The following is a 22,150-nucleotide window of genomic DNA, read 5'->3' on the forward strand; positions in this document are numbered from 1 at the left end:
TACTAAAGTGCCCTCTAGGAACCAAAACATGTGCTAAAGTGTCCTCTTCAGTGGCGAGGATGTGCTGTATGTTCCCTTATTTTTCCTTTTCGCTTCTGCCCTTCATAAAGTCTGTGTACGCCACTGACTCTACAGGTAATACTAGTATGTGGTGTTGGTTAATGCGCTATAGTTGTGCCTGTAAAAATATAAACATTGGTTTCCATGGTAACATAGGTCAGGTCAGACTAATTGAAACCTTTAGGTGTGAACTTTGTTTAATCATTTCAGGCCTAATGTGTATTAACAGTATTTTCTTTAATTCTGAGCGTTTGTTGACAAAACAGTGAAGCTGCTGCACACGCCTGGATCACAGGTACTTGTACACGGCTTTGTCCTGCAGCGTCTGGATCTCTAACTTGACGGGACATTTGTAGAAGTACGACAGCAGAGTCTCTGAGTATCCGATTAAGAAGTAAAACTTCTGCGGGGGCAGCTTCTGCAGCATCAGGGCGCACACTATGAGCACGTTGCTGCGGCGTTTGATCACGACCTCGTCGGCCAGGCAGCCGTGGAACGTCCCGAACATGAACCGCCTCACGAACACGTCCTCCACGGTCCGCTCGGCTGCACCGTCCTCTTCTTTCAGGTTACCTGGAAGAAACAGGAAACACAGGTGAGTTACTCGTACAGCCGCTAACGTTCTCAACAAGTAAAGTCGAGTATCTAGGCTTATTCCTGGATCCAAGTCTGGATTTTTAGGGCGCCCTCCCACTGTGCCTCCGTCCCGTGCCCCGTGCTTTAGGGTCCTTGTCCCCCCCTCCAGGCCCGTTTGTACTCAGACTACCTGGGCCTCGGAGAATGCTTCTTGCTGCCTATACGTCATCACGCCGTAACACGTCACACGCATTGATGACGTCATGGCGATGCGTGGCTTTGTTTCCAGATCTTTCCGTAGACCTCGGAGTTTTTGTGCGTCTTGTCGACTGTTTTTGAATCTTTTCATCGACCAAATCTGCAGTAAACACTCCACCTCCGCATCACACCAACGTGAACCTTTCACCGCCATTGTTTGAAATGTCCGTGCATGGTCCCTCCTTCTTTTTTCTATGTCCCAACAGGCGCACAGGAAATGACCTCAGAGCCGCCGTAGGCCTCGTGCTCGTACACGTGCGCACGCTTGTGCTCGCACACGTGCAAACGTGCTTTACTAAAGCCCACCTCTCCCAAACGGGCCGTGGACGGCAAGCATGCCGCTCCTAGACGCGGTACGGTTGCACTCACACTGGTCAAAGGAACCAGACTTTAGCCGTGAAGCGTGCTGGGGCACGGTACGGAGGCACAGTGGAAGTGCGCCCTTAGAATAGAAAAATGGTAAAAAAAAGGTGATTTCGGGGATATTCATGCGTCGGCTAACGTGGATCCTTAATAAACAATAAACTGAAAAACCTCTGAGCTACAGCGACATGTATAACGTGCGTGGTCGTGCTCACTGGTGTGCTGCGACAGCCATCCTTTGCGGTGGGCGATGTGATGCGGTGCGAGCGCTCGCTCATAGGTGAAGGGTTTGTCTCCTTTTCCCCCTCGAACACGAGCCGCTCTGTTCTGGAAGAGAAGAGGAGAAGAAAGACCAAGTGTCAGTAAGTGTTCGTTCAGAAACTCTCTTTATATATCTTGAACAACATGGTGGTTAACTGCGATGATGCGTGCAGGGTTTTACCTTGCAGCACGCCGCAGTGACGTGGAGGGCTCTGCTTCCTGAGGAGCTGCATGATGAGCCGACCCGGGCTAAAGCGCTCTGCGGAGAAAACACCACCAGACAGAAAAACATGGGATTATTACGGAGAGACGTGAAAACAGAAGGCTTCTATGGGCTTAAATGAAGGTCAGTAAGAGTCGTTATTTTTTGTATTTTTTGAGAAATAGTGATATTAAGAGGAACATTTTGTGTAATTGTTAAATAACCATAGTAATACATTACTGAGTCATTCTGAGAAGTTTTGGGTCATTAGAACTTTTCTTCAGGAGCTTAATTTCTTTATTAGTTGGAGTTTGCTAAATTTTTGCTGCAAATAGCTTCTATTAAAGTGACATTTAGAGAGAATAAATGGTATAAATGCTGCTCACTAAGAGGCTAAAGCCAGTTGTTTACTAACCCTATTGTTATATTTCTTTGTGAGTTGGATTTGTTTGCATTTTCACCTTTTAATGGTCAGGAAATGAGTCAAACCCATTAAAGTATCAAACGTTTTAGAGTTAAATTAACAACATGGACGTTATCGTTAACTACCGGCAGTTTAAACCGTTATTTTCTGTTCAGATAAACACGCTTTCAACTGACTGCACTAATGTGAACGATGTAAATGAGTTAAAATAAATGAATTAAACGTTTAAATGTCGTTTTACTCACCAGCAGCCTCACACTCCCTGCGCTGCTCAAGGACGCCGCCATCTTTGTTGTGTCTATCTACACGGTAACCCCAGATTTGCAAAAATCTCGCGAGATGTTGAAGGTAAGTCATTAACCCCGATAATATAACATAATTAATGTTGTGTGGTTACGTTTAAGTATTAAATTCGATGGTTTAAGTTTAGATGGTTAATGTTAGCATCGAAATGTACCGGTTAAATTAAGTATAGGTGGCCGGGAAGAGAGTCTCGCGAGAGTGTTTGCTATTTTTCACAAATCTCAGGTTATCATCGAGACGCGACCGTTAAACTGTTGGGAGCGTGGAGAGTTTACGGTTTAATTCGCTTTTTGATCCCGTTATAGTTTTTAAATTGAATCAAAATCACAATATTATAGATTATAACTCTCATTAACGTAACAAAAATTGATATTTATCCGGTAAGTTATACGTGTATACCGGAACTGTTTATCCAACGGTCGTGCATCTGTTTCCAACGGACGATTACTGAGCTGTATCAACCGGATACAGAAAAAATAAATAGTTTAGAGCTTCAGTTACCTTATAATAATAGGTATTAGTGATTATAACAAATACGTAGCAAGATATTATATTTTTATATTTGCGTTTTTGGCTTTTTATGTGATTAATTTTGCCATTTTGTGCGTTTTTACAGAGAGGAAGCACTTATTTTGAAAAGCCGGGACAGGAAGTGTCACTGTTGTTCTGGAAGGACCCGCCGCGGACGTCACACTTATTTATAAACGTGTATTTCCCCCCCGTTAACGGCTGTTTTGCTTCGGTGTTGACGTTAAACCGTCGGTTTGGGAAACGTTAACGGTTACAAACAAAACAAACAACTGTTAGAATGACGTCACCGCTGCAGATGACGGAGATGTACGATAACGCGCTGCTCGGGATCCTGCAGCACGTCGGGAACATCCAGGACTTTCTACAGGTTTATTTCGGTTTCCTTTACCGGAAAACCGACTTTTACCGGCTGCTGTCGAACCCCAGGGACAAGATGGGCTTCCCCCCCGGTGTGGCGGAGAAGATGGTGTTCAAGGTGAAGCGTGCTAACGTTAGTGATGCGTTCACTGACATGGCAACAAGGGAAAGAGCGACTTCCTGACACCAGTTAGTTTGAAATTCAACGTTAATTTGATTAAAAAACGAAACTTTTTAACCGTTAAAATGTGTCAAACTACTTTTGCTACATTAATACTAATATTCATCACGTGTCACAAGGTTTATTTTTTAATTATATACTTTTTTAATGGTTCTTTGTAGTGATAGGCCGATCCAGAGGCGGATTAAGGTGGTCAGGGGCCCCGGGCTCCTGTTTGTTTGCCCCCCACATTATAAATCAGGCTTTATCAGAGAAAGAGTCTGAAACCTTGAAAAACCCTTTAAATTCAGTCCTGTTAATATTATATAAATAAGGTTGTGTGGTTAAGTTTAGGTATTAAATGCAATGGTTTAAGTTTAGATGGTTAATGTTAGGCATCGAAATTTAATGGTTATATTTTGTATAAGTGGCGGGAAGAGAATCTCACAATTTTTCACAAATCTCAGGTTATCATCGAGACACGACGGTTCAAATGTTGGGAGCGTAGAGAGTTTACGGTTTAATCCGTAGTGATAGACCGATACATCCAGTGGCAGATTAAGGTGGTCGGGGGCCCCGGGCTACTGTTAGTTTGCCCCCCCCCCCATTATAAATCAGGCTTTATCAAAAAAAAACCTGTGAGTACAGTAAAAGAGTCCGCAACCTTGAAAAACCCTTTAAATTTACACATTTTCTTAGTAGATCTTCTTCCTGTTGTTCTTTCAGTCGGGCTTTTCTTTGTCGTGCTCCGCTGTCACATTTCCTTTCTGACATTTTGCCTCTTTACTGTGTAGTAACCATAGTAACAGTGAGTGACGTTTCATTTAACAACAAGACTGACCTTCTGAACGCGGCCACATGAAGGCAGCTGATCCCGTATCTATCCAATCAGAGGCACATTTTTCTCCCAGTGAGGTAAATTAAACAAATGTAAAGTCCCGAAGTCCCTGACAAAAGAATATGAAACATAAGAAGACACAGCAAATAAATAGTTAAAATACAAATAGAGGAAAAACTGAGAAGGACCCCAGAGCCAGAGAGGATTTAACTATGGGATAAAAGTGATGTTCAAGTACTGAGTTCCTCCTCTGTGATTAAAGGTGCGTGAACGAGTATAATCTAATAATCTCTGATCCGTCTGCAGACGTTTAAGATGTTTGAGAATCTGGCCGAGCACGACCGAGAGAGACAGCAGGGCGAGCGGCAGCAGGGCGAGCGGCAGCAGGGTGAGCGGCAGCAGGGCGAGGAGAGTCCGAGTGTTCCTCCGGTGGTCCGGGAGCTGGAGATCACGGCAGAGCCTCCAGAGGAGCAGAGCCCGGAGGAGAGCTCCCCCCTGGATGTTTCAGCTGCAGCCTCCTCAGGAGCGATAGGCGGCCCTCAGCCCGGCGGTAGCAGCAGCGGTGACGGCAGCAGCAGCAACAGCGGCAGCGGTCCAGGACAGTCGGCTGAGGGAGACCAGGCAGCGGCAGCCGGCACGACCTCCACAGAAGAGTCAGTAACCTCTGGTGTTTTTATCCTTCAAAGCTCCTTGTTTGAATTGGTCTAATCAGACCGTTAGGGCGCACTCCCACTGTGCCTCCGTACCGTGCCCAAACACGTTTCACGGCTAAAGTCTGGTTCCTTTGACCAGTGTGACTGCAACCGTACCACGTCTAGGAGCGGCACGCTTGCCGTCCACGGCCCATTTGGGAGAGGTGGGCTTTAGTAAAGCATGTTTGCACGTGTACGAGCACGAGGCCTACGGCGGTTCTGAGGTCATTTCCTGTGCGCCTGTTGGGACGTAGAAAAAAGAAGGAGGGACCATGCGCGGACATTTCAAACAATGGCGGTGAAAGGTTCACGTTGGTGTGATGCGGAGGTGGAGTGTTTACTGCAGATTTGGTCGATGAAAAGATTCAAAAACAGTCGACAAGACGCACAAAAACTCCGAGGTCTACGGAAAGATCTGGAAACAAAGCCACGCATCGCCATGACGTCATCAATGCGTGTGACGTGTTACGGCGTGATGACGTATAGGCAGCAAGACGCATTCTCCGAGGCCCAGGTAGTGTGAGTACAAACGGGCCTGGAGGGGGGGACAAGGACCCTAAAGCACGGGGCACGGGACGCACGCACAGTGGGAGGGCGCCCTAAGAACGACACAAAAGAAAAGAGTCAAAACAGCAGAAAGGGAAGAGTATCTTTCAGTCGTTTGTGTCGTGTTGTGCTTCAGGAGACGTGAGAAGCTGCAGGCGGACCCCGACACTTACAACGGGGCTGTGCGGGAAAACTACAGCTGGTCCCAGGACTACACCGACGTGGAGGTCCGCGTGTTCGTGCCAAAGACCGTCGTTAAAGGCCGACAGGTAAACACACTCCGTCCCAAGTGCTGTTCTCAGTTCAGTGATGTCAGGGGTGTTGTGTCTCATACGTGTCGTGTCTCTAATGTGTCGTGTGGCGTCCTCCGTCCTCAGGTCAGAGTCAGCCTGCAGAGCGGCAGCCTGCAGCTGTGTGTGAGGGAGGGAACGGAGGAGAAAACACTGATGGAGGGAGAGTTCACTCACAAGATCAACACTGAAACCTCTCTGTGGAGTCTGGAGCCTGGCAGCTGTGTGGTCGTGAGTACACGCACACACGCACACACACACACGCACACACACACACACACACACGCGCGCTCGACGACCTTTAAATGACTCTTTGAACTCAGCTGGCTCGTCTGTGACTTCCAGCTGTCGCTCAGTAAGACCTCGGAGGTTTGGTGGAACGCGGTGCTGAAAGGGGAAAAAGAGATCGACATAAACCAGATTAACCGCGAGCGCTCCATGGCGACGGTGGACGAGGAGGAGCACGCCGTCCTGGACAGACTCTCCTTCGACTACCATCAGAAGCTGCAGGGGAAACCACAGAGTCACGAAATGGTGAGGACTCACACACACACACACACACACACACACACCTTCTTTTAAAAGGTGCTGAATCCACAGGTGCACGTGAACCTCACAATTTACTCCATTTTGACGGCATGTTGATCTAAAAGCTTCGATATTGACTCAGTTATAAATGTAAACGACAGAAATACACAAATCATTTATTAGAGGAGCTTCAGATAATCGTCAGATGATAATCTGTCCAATATTTGTGCTAGTTTAATAAAAGAAACTGAGCCCAGCTGAGATTACATCCTCCAAACCTGGTGATGATGTCATTTTAACGGACAGGAAGTGGTCCCAGACGACAGCAATGCACCGAAACGCCTTACAGAACGGTTCGGGTCATTTATGGGATTAAAAGCAGCAAATCTACAGAAACATTTTTGCAGATTTATGAGATAAAAAGTAGGAAATAAAAAACTTGCAGCCTGTTTGTTTTGGAGCAGACTGAGGGCGCACTCACACTGTCCTTCCGCACCGCGCCCCGGGCTTTAGGGTACTTCTCGTGCTCGTACACGTGCGCACGCTCGTGCTCGTACACGGGCAAACGCGCTTTACTAAAGCCCACCTCTCTCAGATGGGCGTGGACGGCCAGCTGGCCGCAGTTATGCGCGGAGTGGTTGCACTCACACTGGTCAAAGGCACCAGGCTTTAGCCGCAAAACCTGTTTTGACCCGGTGCGGAAGAACAGTGTGAGTGCGCCCTGACAGACGAAACACACGGACTCACGGACTCACGTAGACATCACAGCGTGGGTTTTTAACATCCGTCTCTGTAAGTCTTTTGCCTGTTTCAGAGGGACGTTCTTAAACTCTGTGAGACGTAAAGTCAGAGATTTGTTTCAAATGATCGATGATGAAAACGTGAACTGAAGAGAAACGCGTCACTGTCGAAAAACACGCCGCACTCGTACAGAAGTAAAAGCAACGCATGATCGAAGTGAATGTTACAGACGGCGTTTAACATCTGTCATCGGTGTTTAACACATCTGTGTGTGTGTGTGTGTGTGTGTGTGTGTGTGTGTGTGTGTGTGTGTGTGTGTGTGTGTGTGTGTGTGTGTGTGTGTGTGTGTGTGTGTGTGTGTGTGTGTGTGTGTGTGTGTGTGTGTGTGTGTGTGTGTGTGTGTGTGTGTGTGTGTGTGTGTGTGTGTGTGTGTGTGTGTGTGTGTGTGTGTGTGTGTGTGTGTGTGTGTGTGTGTGTGTGTGTGTGTGTGTGTGTGTGTGCGCGCGTGTGCGCGCGTGTGCGTCCACAGAAGGTGCACAACATGCTGAAGAAGGGCTGGGACGCCGAGGGCTCGCCGTTCAGAGGGCAGCAGTTCGACCCCTCCATGTTTGACATCCCGCCCAGCGCGGTGCAGTTCTGAGCCCCCCCCCCCCCCCCCCTCCCCCCTCTGAGTGAACTGAATTCATTAACACAGACACGACATCATCTGCTGTGTCGGATTTTAAGAGCAGACCTGGATCCAGACGACGACGACGTCATCATATCAGATGCTTACCCATGTGTTTGACAGTGTGACTTCTGATAAACACGTGTTCTTTGCTGTTCTGCTCTTTATTTGATGACTCTCCTGCGCCTGTTTGACTCTTTTTGTCTCAGCTTTGTTCCCCTCTTCCACGAGAAGCGCAAGTTTTAAACTAACGAACAGAAAAGCGTTTAAATAAAGTAAGAAGAAGAGACAATCAATGCGTGTGACGTGTTACGGCGTGATGACGTATAGGCAGCAATAAGCATTCTCCGAGGCCCAGGTAGTGTGAGTACAAACGGGCCTGGAGGGGGGGACAAGGACCCTAAAGCACGGGGCACGGCACGGAGGCACAGTGGGAGGGCGCTCTTAGAAATGGACGCATCTTTGTATCCAAGGCTTGAATGTTTGGAAAATGCTTCGTTTGAACCAACGACATGTTTTAAAGGTTACAGAAGGCGGTTGTTTGTTTCGTTTGGACCCAGAAAGAGAGTTTAAAAAAGGTTGTTACCTCAGACTTAAAGTGTAACACCGTGGTCTTTTTCAGCTCTTACATTCAGCAAGTAAACCATCGAGACGGGTTTTTTTTTAAGTGAAACAACTGTTAACAGAGAAATCCAGGAGAGTCGCTAACAGTCTGACGTGGCTAACACTGATTAGCTCGTGGTAGCACGGTGAAGGCATTCAAAGGTCTTTTTTAACCACTAATGCTGCTGAAAATAACAGCAAACCTCTGCAGCAGCAGGAGAAGAGTCCCTACACACACAACAAAGCAGCAACAGCGTAGTTAGTGAACCTGCTGGTGGTTTTGCATCTTTTTTCAGTCATCAATCATCTCGTGATTGTTTTGAACCCCATATATTTATTTTTGGTCTCTTTTTTTTAATCATTTTTGGTCGTTTTGTGTAAACTTGTGGTCATTGAGCATCTTTTTTTTCATTAATTTTCATTTTTCAACTCGTTTTCTGGGTTTTTTCAGCAGCATTTTATAAATCAGGGCCCCTGGGTCTCTGCCCTGTGGGCCGCTTCAGTTATCCACTCATGCGTATGAACCTACGTCATTTAAGTTACGTATAATCGTACGTAACTAAAGTCACATAAGGAACAAAAATACTGATTATAACCCAAACCATGATGTTTTCCTAACCTCACAGCGATCTGACATCACCGCCTGTGTCACTGGGGGGCCCAAACAGCCAGTTTTTGCCCCCGGGCCCCCAACAGGTTAATCCGGCCGTGTTGAAATGAAACATATGGTGAAAATAAATATATTTGTGTTTTTTTTATTAATTCAAAGTGACATAAAGGTCCGTTTGGATTCACTTCCTGCTGAAAGCCTGAAAATAGATCCAGGCTCCTTAAGTGAAGTCATTTAATTTCATTATGGGCTGCAGCTGCTCTGCCTTAGATGTGATTTATATAACAATAATATTAATAATAATAATAATCATAATCAATGCTGCGCCCCCTTGGTTTCACTTTTCCTGCTTCATCTCAGAGGGTCGCGTCACGGTGAGCTCACATCTCCACTCCGGTGTATTTAAAGAGAGGAGAGCCCACCGTGTGCGTGCGTGTGCGTGCCTGCGTGTGTGTGCCTGTGTGTGTGTGCGCCGGGCTGCAGCTGAACCACTCAGCCGTCCGGAGGTTTGAGGTGGGCGGAGACAGAGAGCCCGAGGTCCTCCCGTCCGCAGCGACGCACCGCGCATTTCGGACTCGGCACCCGCAACCCGTCCGAGGAGCGGAGACACCATGGCCGCGACTACATGCACGCGTTTCACGGATGAATATCAGCTGTACGAGGAGCTGGGCAAGTAAGCCGCTGTTACATTTCGCTTCTTTCCCCCCCCCCTGTGAGGCTCCCTCTCTCCCGCATGCTGCCGGACCCCGCGCGTCCTAACCGGAGGGATGGAGCTCTTCTGCGGTGCGGTGCGGGGCTCTGCAGCTCCATCCCTCCAAAACAAGACGCACGCTTCTCCGGAGCTCCCGCATCTCTGCAGGACCTCAACTAGACAATCAATGCATGCTTTTTGTATTCATTCATTCATTTATGTATTTATTGACACCTTCTTTAAATGCAGTTGTGTGTTTTGCCTGATGGAGATGAGGCTGCAGGAGCCCGGGGACACTTCTGGGAACACCCCCTCCCCACCCTCCCCTCTCTGCCCAGAGGCTAATTAGGGACAAACAGGCCTAATGTGAGGGGGAAGCTGATGTGTCGGCATTAAGCTCCCCCTCATCATCAGCTGGCTTTAATCACAGAGGCACTCAGCTTAGTGGAGGAGTCACAGGGCAACGCTGCTGCTGATGCTGCTGCTGCTGCTGCTGCTGCTGCTGATGATGCTGCTGCTGCTGCTGATGATGATGATGCTGATGATCTAATGAGGTGTGTCTTGTGATAAGACATAGATGTATTATTTGGGATGTGTGCCCCCCCCCCCGTCCCCCCTGAGAGCGTGCAGACACACCGAGGGAGACTGAAGAGGCTCCGGGTGCCACAGTGGGTGGATGTGGAGTGGACTCAGTGTCTCTGTCAGGTTGTGCGTGGGCAGAGGATCTCTGTGCTCACAGGAACATTTATGCCACAGCTCCAGCTCTGTGTGTGTGTGTGTGTGCGTGTGTGTGTGTGAGAGCGCATGTGTGTGTGTGTGTGAGATAAGTTCAAGACAATAGTGATGCAGGAGTAGCAGCAGCTGCCCTCACACTCAGTGGCGGGGCAAGGGTCCTTTGGGGCTCCAAGCAAGAAATTTGTGGGGGCCCCACCCCATCCCTCCACAGTGAAAAAAATCGTTTTTTGCACACAATTTCTGGGACATTTGATATGTATACTGAAAATAATACTTTAAAAGAGATTAGGGGTTCTCAAAGTGAGTTTCAGGGAGGAACAGAAATTCTTAAAACCCTACGCCTATCAATAATTGTTGTAAATTAACTGACACCAACACAATATAAAATATGAACTTTTTTTATTACAAAAAATAGAAATCTGAATGTTGTTAACAATAAAATAAATACAAAAATAAAATTGACTGTTCACATTTGGGTCTTGATGGAGCTGATGACAAAAAAGAAAAAAAAACAACAACAGGGTATATTTGTTATAAATAATCTTTAATAGCATGGGCTAATTACAGCAATTCTTGTTGCAGTTATTATTATTGTCATTGTTATATGTTCTCTATGGAAATAAAAAAAAAAATTATTTAACTCACAGTCATCTGTGTCAGCAGTTGGACTTGATCTCTGATCATCGGTTGGATGTTCCTGCGCAGGAGGTTGGGAAACCACTGTGCTGCTGGAGGTGGATGTTGATGGAACTAAACTCAAAAAACAACAACAGGGCATATGAGAATCTCTAAGGGCAGGCATATGATTATGTATGTGCACAGCATTTTCTACTACTACAGCTTAATACTACTGCCATGAAGAATATTAAGGCATAACATTATCAATTGTGGAATAATGAACTTACAGTTGTCATCATCAGGGATGGGAGGGGGAACGTCATCCTTCCCTGGATGTGTTGGTTTTAAAAAAGACAGTAATGATCCTGAGGAGAGATGAGAGGGAAACATATTGTTAAGTTCAACATGTATTATGCACTTGATGTACTCTTGTGGTGGGTGCACATATCATATGTACTGCCAAACACATATTTCTCCCTTTCTGGCACTATTAAGTTCATCTCATCATTATGCAAAGCTTATCATAGAAGGTGTACTTTAGTATTACATACTACAGTGGAAACCGCTTATAGTGATCACGTTGGTCCAGAGCCAATTTGATCACTATAAGCGGTTGGTCGCTATAACCGAATTCTTATTACAGTATTTCACATTTTTTATGCAGAATATTATCTAAACGCCATTTGTATCGTTTTTCAATGATAACAATTGCACGAAACGAACCGTTTCAGCATTTACTGAATTTTATTATGGTTTCCAACACATTCGTTTCAAATGCTCCTTTTGAGAGGAACCATGCAAGTTATATTACTGCGCAGTGCGCAGACATAACTCATAAATACATAAATACAAATACAGTAACTTCTTCTGTGCGTCGGCTCTGCCGTGAAGCCGGTGCATTTTTTTTAAACAAGTCTTAAAATAAACTTTGAAACACTGTTTCATAGAACAACAACATAGAAGATAACAACGGCATCAAGAAGAGTTAAGCTACGTCTGTTTTGTGTTGCGGCTCCGCTGCGCCACGTTAAGAAGTCACTTCACATGTTTCCATGGATCAGTGTTGTCTAACACCAAGTTCACTGCTTTTTCAAAACGATAAAAAAAAATCTGTCATAAGCCTTGAGGAGACGTTTCTCATCAGGTGGCAATGACTTCCCTTTTCAAGCCATGATTCGCGCGCTTGCTGCCGGTGTGAACTCCTGACATTAGCTAGCTGTTAGCTCACTCGTTAGCTAGCTGTTAGCTCACTCGTTAGCTAGCTGTTAGCTCACTCGTCAGAAGCAGACGTCCAGCGAGGAATCGCGGGAGTAAAACATAAAATAATAATATTTTTTAATAATTTAAAATTATTTTTGCACGTTTTCATTCATAAAATGAGAAAAAAAATGAACACTATAAGCGGATTTCTCGATCACAATAAACAAATTATTTAAACAGCATTTGTATAGAAATGATTCTGTCCCAAGCCTTTTGATCCATATAAGCGGTTGATCACTATATCCGTGATCACTATAAGCGGTTTCCACTGTATTAGGCTGTTGTTGTTGTTGTTGCTGTTGTTGTTGTTGTTAGACTGTCTGCCTCACTAAACTTTCTGTTGTTTTCTGCTGGTTGAGACTGGAGAGTGGCGCACATCTCCTCCTGCTAGCTAGCTTCATGTAGCTGTGTCATGTTACGCATTCGTCATAGCTTAGTTTTTAGCTTATTAGCCGCTATGGAGTCCGTGACAACACAACACAGTCAGTCAGAAAAACATAACAATGCACTTACCACTGTCTTTCTTTCGTTTTTCCTCCCTTTCCTTCCTCTGTTTTTTCTTTTCTGCCCCGCTGGGATAACTCCTCTTCATCTTTTCGCAAGCGCGGAGCTCGGTGTAAGTGGGCAGAGCTCGGTGCTAAACAAACAATCAAACCTGCGGTTCGCGCTGATTGACACAGACAGCGCCGACGGCAGAAGTGACGTGGGGGCCCCCAAGGGGGGTTGCTACGGCGCTTTTTCATAGTAAATGCCCGTTGTTGTCGTTGCCGTGCCGTACATTTATTAGCACTTGGGGCACCGGTCACTGGGGAGGATGCCCAAGTGGGGGCCCCCTGGAAGCCGGGGCCCCAGGCAATTGCCTGGTTTGCCTGTTGGCAAGCCCCGCCCCTGCTCACACTGATAACAGAGGCTCTTTGCTGTTCTGCTGGTGCTGTCACTTTTTATTCTGTGTGTGTGTGTGTGTGTGTGTGTGTGTGTGTGTGTGTGTGTGTTTGTGTGTGTGTGCTGCAGATGCACAGACAGAAGGGTTTAGAGCAAGTCAAGTGTTCTGAGTCAGGGGTTTTTCTTGAAGGCTCCAATCAAACGAATGAATTAATGAACGAATAGTTTTATTTCGGTTAAAAAATTAATTATTTCACATAATAAAGAAATCCCTGTTAAATAAGCTAAACCCAACATGTCCAGTCGTCGTGGTGATTGAGAGATAGTAAATTAATATGACTAATTGCAAGTTCATATTTAAACTTTCTTTCTAACACACTAGTGGTGTTTTTAGTCCATTAGTAGTTTAAAAGAGCAGCGTATAAAAGATTAGAGGTGCGTGCGCTCTGATTCAGATCCTCCAGACTCTCACCTGCCCTGCAGGCAGTGGCGTGCACAGACTTTATGAAGGGCAGGGGCGAAAATGAAATAAAAGGGCACATATAGCGTGTCCTCAACACTGGAGAGGGCACTTTGGTGTGTTGGCTCCTAGAGGACACTTTAGCACACGTTTAGGCTCCTAGAGGACACTTTTGCACTAGTTTTGGTGCCTAGAGGGCACTTTAACACGTGTTTTGGCTCCTAGAGGACACTTTAGCACTAGTTTTGGTGCCTAGAGGACACTTTAACACATGTTTTGGGTCCCAGAGGACACTTAAGCACGTGTTTTGGCTCCTAGAGAACACTTTAGCACATGTTTTGGCTCCTAGAGGACACTTTAGCACGCGTTTAGGCTCCTAGAGGACACTTTAACACATGTTTTAGCTCCTAGAGGACACTTTAGCACACGTTTTGGCTCCTAGAGGGCACTTTAACACATGTTTTGGGTCCCAGAGGACACTTAAGCACGTGTTTTGGCTCCTAGAGAACACTTTAGCACATGTTTTGGCTCCTAGAGGACACTTTAGCACGCGTTTAGGCTCCTAGAGGACACTTTAACACATGTTTTAGCTCCTAGAGGACACTTTAGCACACGTTTTGGCTCCTAGAGGGCACTTTAACACACGTTTTGGCTCCTAGAGGACACTTTAGCACACGTTTTGGCTCCTAGAGGGCACTTTAGTACATGTTTTGGCTCCTAGAGGGCACTTTAGCACACGTTTTGGCTCCTAGAGGACACTTTAGCACACGTTTTGGCTCCTAGAGGACACTTTAGCACTAGTTTTGGTTCCTAGAGGACACTTTAACACACGTTTTGGCTCCTAGAGGACACTTTAGCACACGTTTTGGCTCCTAGAGGACACTTTAGCACACGTTTTGGTTCCTAGAGGACACTTAAACACACATTTTGGCTCCTAGAGCCCCCCCCCCCTTCCCCGTGCACGCCACTGCCTGCAGGTGCTGTAACCTGTCATGTCGGCGCTTTGCTGCCTTTTCTACCACGCGGCAGGAGTGTCAGCGAGTGTCATGCTTACTCACTCGGTCTCCTCATAATGAATGCGTGTTGGAGAGCTGGTGAGAGCGGAGTGTGAGAGCGTTACGTTGCGTAACAATACAGAGGTGAGATAAAATTAGCTCAGAGAAACGACAGAGGTGGTTATTTCTGTTTGTCTCCGTCGGGGTTTGATGAGCAAACGTGGCCCTAGCACTTGCAGAGCTGCTGCACACGAGGTTCACGTCGTTTGATGAAACTCACATCACTGAAGTCGTTAAAGTTACGGTGAAAAGGAGGCGGCTGCAGGGGGCGCCGTTGCATCGATGTTACTGTATATAAGCAGCTGTTGGGATTAACGTTTTGGCTCCTAGAGGACACTTCAGCACACGTTTTGGCTCCTAGAGGACACTTTAGCACATGTTTTGGCTCCTAGAGTGCACTTTAACACACGTTTTGGCTCCTAGAGGACACTTTAGCACATGTTTTGGCTCCTAGAGGACACTTTAGCACATGTTTTGGCTCCTAGAGTGCACTTTAACACACGTTTTGGCTCCTCGAGGACACTTTAGCACATGTTTTGGCTCCTAGAGGACACTTTAGCACATGTTTTGGCTCCTAGAGTGCACTTTAATACATGTTTTGGCTCCTAGAGGACACTTTAGCACACGTTTTGGCTCCTAGAGGGAACTTTAGCACATGTTTTGGCTCCTAGAGGACACTTAATCACACATTTTGGCTCCTAGCGGACACTTTAGCACATGTTTTGGCTCCCAGAGGAAACTTTAGCACACGTCTTGGCTCCTAGAGGACACTTAATCACGCGTTTTGGCTCCTAGAGGACATTTTAGCACATGTTTTGGTTCCTAGAGGACACTTTAGCACACATTTTGGCTCCTAGAGGGCACTTTAGCACATGTTTTGGCTCCTTAAAGGGCACTTGAGCACAAGTTCTGGCTCCTAGAGGACACTTTAGCACTCGTTTTGGCTCCTAGAGGACACTTTAGCACACGTTTTGGCTCCTAAAAGGGCACTTGAGCACAAGTTCTGGCTCCTAGAGGACACTTTGGCACACGTTTATGCTCCTAGAGGACACTTTAGCACACGTTTGGCTCCTAGAGGGCACTTAATTAAAGTTACGGTGAGAAGGAGGCGGCTGCAGGGGGCGCTGTTGCATCGATGTTACTTTATACAAGCAGTTGTTGGGATTAACGTTCTTCTTCTTTGTTGTGTCTCAAACAGGTGAAAGAATGAACTGAAAAGAGTGTTTTTAGATGTTGCATTTTTATGTGGAAGTTATTTATTTAATTTAAAGTCCCGCTTCTGTCCAACCTCCACCGTCGGATGCATGAAATAATACATTTGTCATGAGGAAAATATTAATGACATTCTCTAAAACCTGAACATATTTGAAGCTTTAAGCCACTGGGACTACAACAGATGTGTTTGATATATTACGACATATGGAAAACGCTGTGCGAGAAAAGACAATGCTGTTTTCAGCCCCTCAGGTACGGAAATGTCCTTATTTTGTCTCTTTTATTTCATATTAATCTGAATATTTTTGTGTTTTGGATAAAACAAAACACTTAACGACATCACTTTGGACTTTTTTCTGACATTTTAGAGCATCGACGATTAATCGAGAGAAGAATCGGCAGAATAATCAATAATGAAAGTGTTATATATAGTTTGTGTCTCTTTGTGGTTATTTTATGTCTCTTTGTGGTCATTTTGTGTCTCTTTGAGGTCATTTTGTGTCTCTTTGTGGTCATTTTGTGTCTCTTTTTGGTCATTTTGTGTCTTTTTGTGGTTATTTTTTGTGTCTTTGTGGTCATTTTGTGTCTCTTTGTAGTCATTTTGTCTCTCTTTGTGGTTATTTTATGTCTCTTCTATTGTGTGTCTGTTTGTGTGTCATGGGTTGCAGTGTTGAACCCTGTTAAACCGTGTTAAGTTCTGCCCACAGTCGCCTCCGTGGGCCTCATGCAGATCAGGGCGGTCTGGGAGCAGAGAGGAGTCCGGGACGACTTCCCTCTGATGCTGACAAAGCTCCTCTGGCAGCTGACGCGTCTCCTCTTCCTGTCTCCTTGTCTTTGTTTCCCAGGGGGGCCTTTTCAGTGGTGCGCCGCTGTGTCAAGCTCTGCACGGGCCAAGAGTACGCCGCCAAAATCATCAACACCAAAAAGCTCTCGGCCAGAGGTGAGAGGGCGAGCGAACGCCCCGTGACACGTGTGTGAAGGAGCACAGAGGCATCATGGGGGATTTCATCAACCATGTGTGTGTGTGTGTGTGTGTGTGTGTGTGTCTGTGTGTGTGTCCCAGATCGCTCACATTAGCATATTTTAGCGAGTGTTTGATTGCAGTGTGTGAAGCGTCTACGTCTGTTCCTCCTCCGAGAGAAAGAGAGAGAGAGAGAAATGAAGCGTTCACTCGTGAATCCGCAGCGAGAGAAACGACAGAAATCCGTATTTTTCCAGGACACATGATTATTTTTGAGGATATGCAGGAAAATCACGAGTCTGAGCGCTCTGCCGCGGGTCGTTGTGTCCTTTCAAAGTGCTATTTGAGGAGTTTTAGACGTTATGTCGCCCCGTCTGTGTCTCCCGACATCAGACGGATCAAATACAGTTAAACAAACAACGCGGGAATCGTGTAAAAATAGAAAAGGATGGTGTGAACGCAGCGGAGGAAGAGGACGATGTCACACCAACAGTCCCTTTAAGTCCATGTTACACACATAAACAGCTCTACGTCATGTTTCCATCGTACATGTGTAAAGAACCGGACACAGCGTCGACCTGTTTCTTCGTGTTCTCGTGAACTTTCTACGAGTTACGCGCAAAAATACGTGCAAAAAAAACCTGCAGTCAAAAGATGCTGAACAGGAAGTGCAGCAAACGCACTCTTGTTTCCTCTCCTCTTGTTTCCTCTCCTCTTGTTTCCTCTCCTCTTGTTTCCTCTCCTCTTGTTTCCTCTCCTCTTGTTTCCTCTCCTCTTGTTTCCTCTCCTCCTGTTTCCTCTCGTCTCATTTCCTCTCCTCTTGTTTCCTCTCCTCTCGTCTCATTTCCTCTCCTCTTGTTTCCTCTCCTCTCGTTTCCTCTCCTCTCGTTTCCTCTCCTCTCGTTTCCTCTCGTCTTGTTTCCTCTCCTCTCGTTTCCTCTCCTCCTGTTTCCTCTCCTCTCGTTTCCTCTCCTCCTGTTTCCTCTCCTCTCGTTTCCTCTCCTCTAGTTTCCTCTCCTCTTGTTTCCTCTCCTCTAGTTTCCTCTCGTCTTGTTTCCTCTCCTCTTGTCTCCTCTCCTCTTGTTTACTCTCCTCTCGTTTCCTCTCCTCTCGTCTCCTCTCCTTGTTTCCTCTCCTCTCGTTTCCTCTCCTCTCGTTTCCTCTCCTCTCGTTTCCTCTCCTCTCGTTTCCTCTCGTCTTGTTTCCTCTCCTCTTGTCTCCTCTCCTCTTGTTTCCTCTCCTCTAGTTTCCTCTCCTCTCGTCTCCTCTCCTTGTTTCCTCTCCTCTTGTTTCCTCTCCTCTCGTTTCCTCTCCTCTCGTTTCCTCTCCTCTCGTCTCCTCTCCTTGTTTCCTCTCCTCTTGTTTCCTCTCCTCTCGTTTCCTCTCCTCTCGTTTCCTCTCCTCTCTTGTTTCCTCTCCTCTCTTGTTTCCTCTCCTCTCCTTGTTTCCTTTCCTCTCCTTGTTTCCTTTCCTCTCCTCTTGTTTCCTCTCCTCTCCTCTCGTTTCCTCTCCTCTTGTTTCCTCTCCTCTCGTTTCCTCTCCTCTTGTTTCCTCTCCTCTCGTTTCCTCTCCTCTCCTCTCGTTTCCTCTCCTCTCCTCTCGTTTCCTCTCCTCTCCTCTCCTCTTGTTTCCTCTCCTCTTGTCTCCTCTCCTCTTGTTTCCTCTCCTCTCCTCTTGTTTCCTCTCCTCTCCTCTTGTTTCCTCTCCTCTGCTCTTGTTTCCTGTGTCCTCCTGTAACGCCCCTGCAGAGTCTTCTTCTTCTTCGTCTTCTTCTTCTTCTTCTTCTCCTTCTCGTGAACCCTAACGTCTTCCTGTCTTACAGACCATCAGAAACTGGAGAGAGAAGCCCGGATCTGCAGATTGCTCAAACACTCCAACATCGGTGAGTGTTGTCTGTTTTCTGAACTTATGACCTGTTGCCATGGTTTCATATTCATTCATCTTCAACCGCTTCTTCTTATCGGGGTCACTGGAGCCGATCCCAGCTGACATCAGGCGTGAGGCGGGGTACACCCTGGACAGGACGCCAGTCTATCACAGGACACATAGAGACGAACAGAGACAGACAACCATTCACACCTACGGGTGATTTAGAGTCATCAATGAACCGAACACCTGCACGTCTTTGGACTGTGGGAGGAAACCGGAGAACCCGGAGAAAACCCACGCAGACACGGGGACAACATGCAAACTCCACACAGAAGGGCCCCAGCCGGGAGGCGACAGTGCTGACCCCCACAACACCGCGTACACCGTAAAAGCTGGGGACACTTGAAAAAACATGTGAAAGGAAGGCAGCATAACCCACTGGCCCCTGTACCAGCTCCTCTCATAGTAAAGTCCAGTGTGTAGGGACTCTTCTCATGCTGCTGCAGAGGTTTGCTGTTATTTTCAGCAGCATTAGTGGTTAAAAAAGACCTTTGAATGCCTTCACCGTGCTGCCCCGAGCTAATCACTGTTAGCCACGTCCGGCTGTTAGCGACTCTCCTGGATTTCTCCGTTAACGGTTCTTACACTAAAAAACTGTCTCGATGGATTATTTGATGTGTGTGAGTGCAGAAAAAGGGATGATTTAACGTGCATCGTGTGCATTATTGCAAAAACAAGGTGAAGATGAAAGAAACTATGATTGTGACGCCTTAATGTCTCCGCATGTCTCTTCCTGCAGTCCGTCTCCATGACAGCATCTCAGAGGAAGGCTTCCACTACCTCCTCTTTGACCTGTGAGTTTCCTTTTCTTTCACTGCGCTGCTCCCCTCCTTCATCCTCCTCCTCCTCCTCCTCCTCCTCCTCCTCCTCCTTCCTCCTCCTCCTTCATCCTCCTCCTCCTCCTCCTCCTCCTCCTCCTCCTCCTCCTCCTCCTCCTCCTCCTCCTTCATCCTCCTCCTCCTCATCCTCCTCCTCCTCCTCCTCCTCCTCCTTCATCATCCTCCTCCTCCTCCTCCTTCATCCTCCTCCTCCTTCATCCTCCTAATCCTCCTCCTCCTTCATCCTCCTCATCCTCCTCCTCCTCCTCCTTCATCCTCCTCATCCTCCTCCTCCTCCTCCTCCTCCTTCATCCTCCTCCTCCTCCTCCTTCATCCTCCTCATCCTCCTCCTTCATCCTCCTCCTCCTCCTCCTCCTCCTCCTTCATCCTCCTCCTCCTCCTCCTCCTCCTCCTCCTCCTCCTCATCATCCTCCTCATCCTCCTCCTTCCTCCTCCTCCTCCTCCTCCTTCATCCTCCTCCTCCTCCTTCATCCTCCTCCTCCTCCTCCTCCTCCTTCATCCTCCTCCTCCTCCTCCTCATCCTCCTCCTCCTCCTCCTTCATCCTCCTCATCCTCCTCCTCCTCCTCCTCCTCCTTCATCCTCCTCCTCCTCCTTCATCCTCCTCCTCCTCCTCCTCCTCCTCCTCCTCCTCCTTCCTCATCCTCCTCCTCCTCCTTCATCCTCCTCATCCTCCTCCTCCTCCTCCTTCATCCTCCTCATCCTCCTCCTTCATCCTCCTCCTCCTCCTCCTTCATCCTCCTCATCCTCCTCCTTCATCCTCCTCCTCCTTCATCCTCCTCCTTCATCCTCCTCATCCTCCTCCTCCTCCTCCTTCATCCTCCTCCTCCTTCATCCTCCTCCTCCTTCATCCTCCTCCTCTTCCTCCTCCTCCTCCTCCTCCTCCTCCTCCTCCTCCTCTTCCTCCTCCTCCTCCTCCTCCTTCCTCCTCCTCCTCCTCCTCCTCCTCCTCCTCCTCCTGGTTCTTAGTTTTTCCACTCCCTTCCTTCAGTCCTTGCCGCATCTGTCTCCTCTTTCTTCATATCCGCATTCCTCCTCCTCCTCCTCCTCCTCCTTCATCCTCATCCTCCTCCTCATCCTCATCCTCCTCCTCCTCCTCATCCTCCTCCTCCTTCATCCTCATCCTCCTCCTCCTCCCCCTTCATCCTCCTCCTCCTTCATCCTCCTCCTCCTCCTCCTCCTCCTTCATCCTCCTCCTCCTCCTCCTCCTCCTTCATCCTCCTCCACCTTCATCCTCCTCCTCCTCCTCCTCCTGGTTCTTAGTTTTTCCACTCCCTTCTTTCAGTCTTTGCCGCATCCGTCTCCTCTTTCTTCATATCCACATTCCTCCTCCTCCTCCTCCTCCTCCTCCTCCTCCTCTTCATCCTCCACCTCCTTCATCCTCCTCCTCCTTCATCCTCCTCCTCCTCCTTCTTCATCCTCCTCCTCCTTCATCCTCCTTCATCCTCCTTCATCCTCCTTCATCCTCCTCCTTCATCCTCCTCCTCCTCCTCCTTCATCCTCCTCCTCCTCCTCCTCCTCCTCCTCCTCCTCCTCCTTCCTCCTCCTCCTTCATCCTCCTCCTCCTCCTCCTCCTCCTCCTCCTCCTTCCTCCTCCTCCTCCTCCTCCTCCTCCTCCTCCTCCTGGTTCTTAGTTTTTCCACTCCCTTCCTTCAGTCCTTGCTGCATCCGTCTCCTCTTTCTTCATATCCGCATTCCTCCTCCTCCTCCTCCTCCTCCTCCTCATCCCCTCCTCGCCTCCGAGGCAGTTCCCCCCCGTTACATAACAGCCCCCCCCCCTCCTCCCCTAACCTCCATCCGTGCGGCTTCCACTTTAGTGCACACACACACATACACACACACACACACACACACACACACACACACACACACACACGGATACAACACTCCTCCGCACTGGAGCCAGTCTCCATGGCAACCCAGTGGTGGAGTGAATCCTGCAGCCGGGGTTTCCCCCTAATGAGGACATCCCCCTCCTGTGTGTGTGTGTGTGTGTGTGTGTGTGTGTGTGTGTGTGTCTGTGTGTGTGTGTGTGTGTGTGTGTGTGTGTGTGTGTGTGTGTGTGTGTGTGTGTGTGTGTGTGTGTGTGTGTGTGTGTGTGTGTGTGTGTGTGTGTGTGTCTGTGTGTCTGTGTCTGTGTGTGTGTGTGTGTGTGTGTGTGTGTGTGTGTTGTTCTCAGGGTGACAGGAGGGGAGCTGTTTGAGGACATCGTGGCGAGAGAGTACTACAGTGAAGCAGACGCCAGGTAAAAACAAAACAACGCAATTCTTCTTCTTCTTCTTCTTCTCCTTCTTCTTCTTCTTCTTCTTCTTCTTCTTGTTTTTCTTCTTCTTCTTCTTCTTCTTCTTCTTCTTCTTCTTCACCCCCTCCACGTGTCAGTCCTCCTGCAGCCCCGTTAAAATACCTCAACGCTCCGTGAACTGAATTGCAAATCGAGGTCGAGACAGGTTTTATTTTTTTCACAGACGGACGGAAACACAAAACGCAACACACACAC

The 22,150-nt window shown here is 47.6% G+C and overlaps 3 protein-coding genes across 3 annotated transcripts in view; 2 read left to right on the top strand and 1 right to left on the bottom strand.

Moving 5' to 3' along the window:
- Window positions 1-250: 250 nt before the first annotated feature.
- On the bottom strand, window positions 251-2,461 carry mrps24 (mitochondrial ribosomal protein S24). The gene is made up of 4 exons (XM_083929255.1): window positions 2,390-2,461; window positions 1,700-1,777; window positions 1,473-1,584; window positions 251-633 (listed from the first exon to the last, which is right to left on the bottom strand). The coding sequence occupies exons 1-4, from the start codon at window positions 2,429-2,431 to the stop codon at window positions 350-352; spliced, it is 516 nt and encodes a 171-aa protein (XP_083785381.1). The 5' UTR covers window positions 2,432-2,461; the 3' UTR covers window positions 251-349.
- Window positions 2,462-3,121: 660 nt separating this feature from the next.
- On the top strand, window positions 3,122-8,061 carry nudcd3 (NudC domain containing 3). Its single transcript, XM_083930214.1, has 6 exons — window positions 3,122-3,453; window positions 4,640-4,986; window positions 5,708-5,840; window positions 5,949-6,092; window positions 6,207-6,395; window positions 7,660-8,061. The coding sequence occupies exons 1-6, from the start codon at window positions 3,256-3,258 to the stop codon at window positions 7,768-7,770; spliced, it is 1,122 nt and encodes a 373-aa protein (XP_083786340.1). The 5' UTR covers window positions 3,122-3,255; the 3' UTR covers window positions 7,771-8,061.
- Window positions 8,062-9,553: 1,492 nt separating this feature from the next.
- Window positions 9,554-22,150, top strand: part of camk2b2 (calcium/calmodulin-dependent protein kinase (CaM kinase) II beta 2) — a 38,519-nt gene continuing 25,922 nt past the window's right edge. The window contains exons 1-5 of the mRNA XM_083929862.1: window positions 9,554-9,683; window positions 16,772-16,866; window positions 18,710-18,769; window positions 19,556-19,610; window positions 21,833-21,898. Coding sequence (XP_083785988.1) covers window positions 9,622-9,683; window positions 16,772-16,866; window positions 18,710-18,769; window positions 19,556-19,610; window positions 21,833-21,898 — 338 coding nt within the window. The 5' untranslated portion in view covers window positions 9,554-9,621. The remainder of the gene's footprint in view (window positions 9,684-16,771; window positions 16,867-18,709; window positions 18,770-19,555; window positions 19,611-21,832; window positions 21,899-22,150) is intronic.

This window comes from Echiichthys vipera, assembly GCF_963691815.1.
Source record: "Echiichthys vipera genome assembly, chromosome: 16".
NCBI classification, from domain to species: Eukaryota; Metazoa; Chordata; class Actinopteri; order Perciformes; family Trachinidae; genus Echiichthys; species Echiichthys vipera.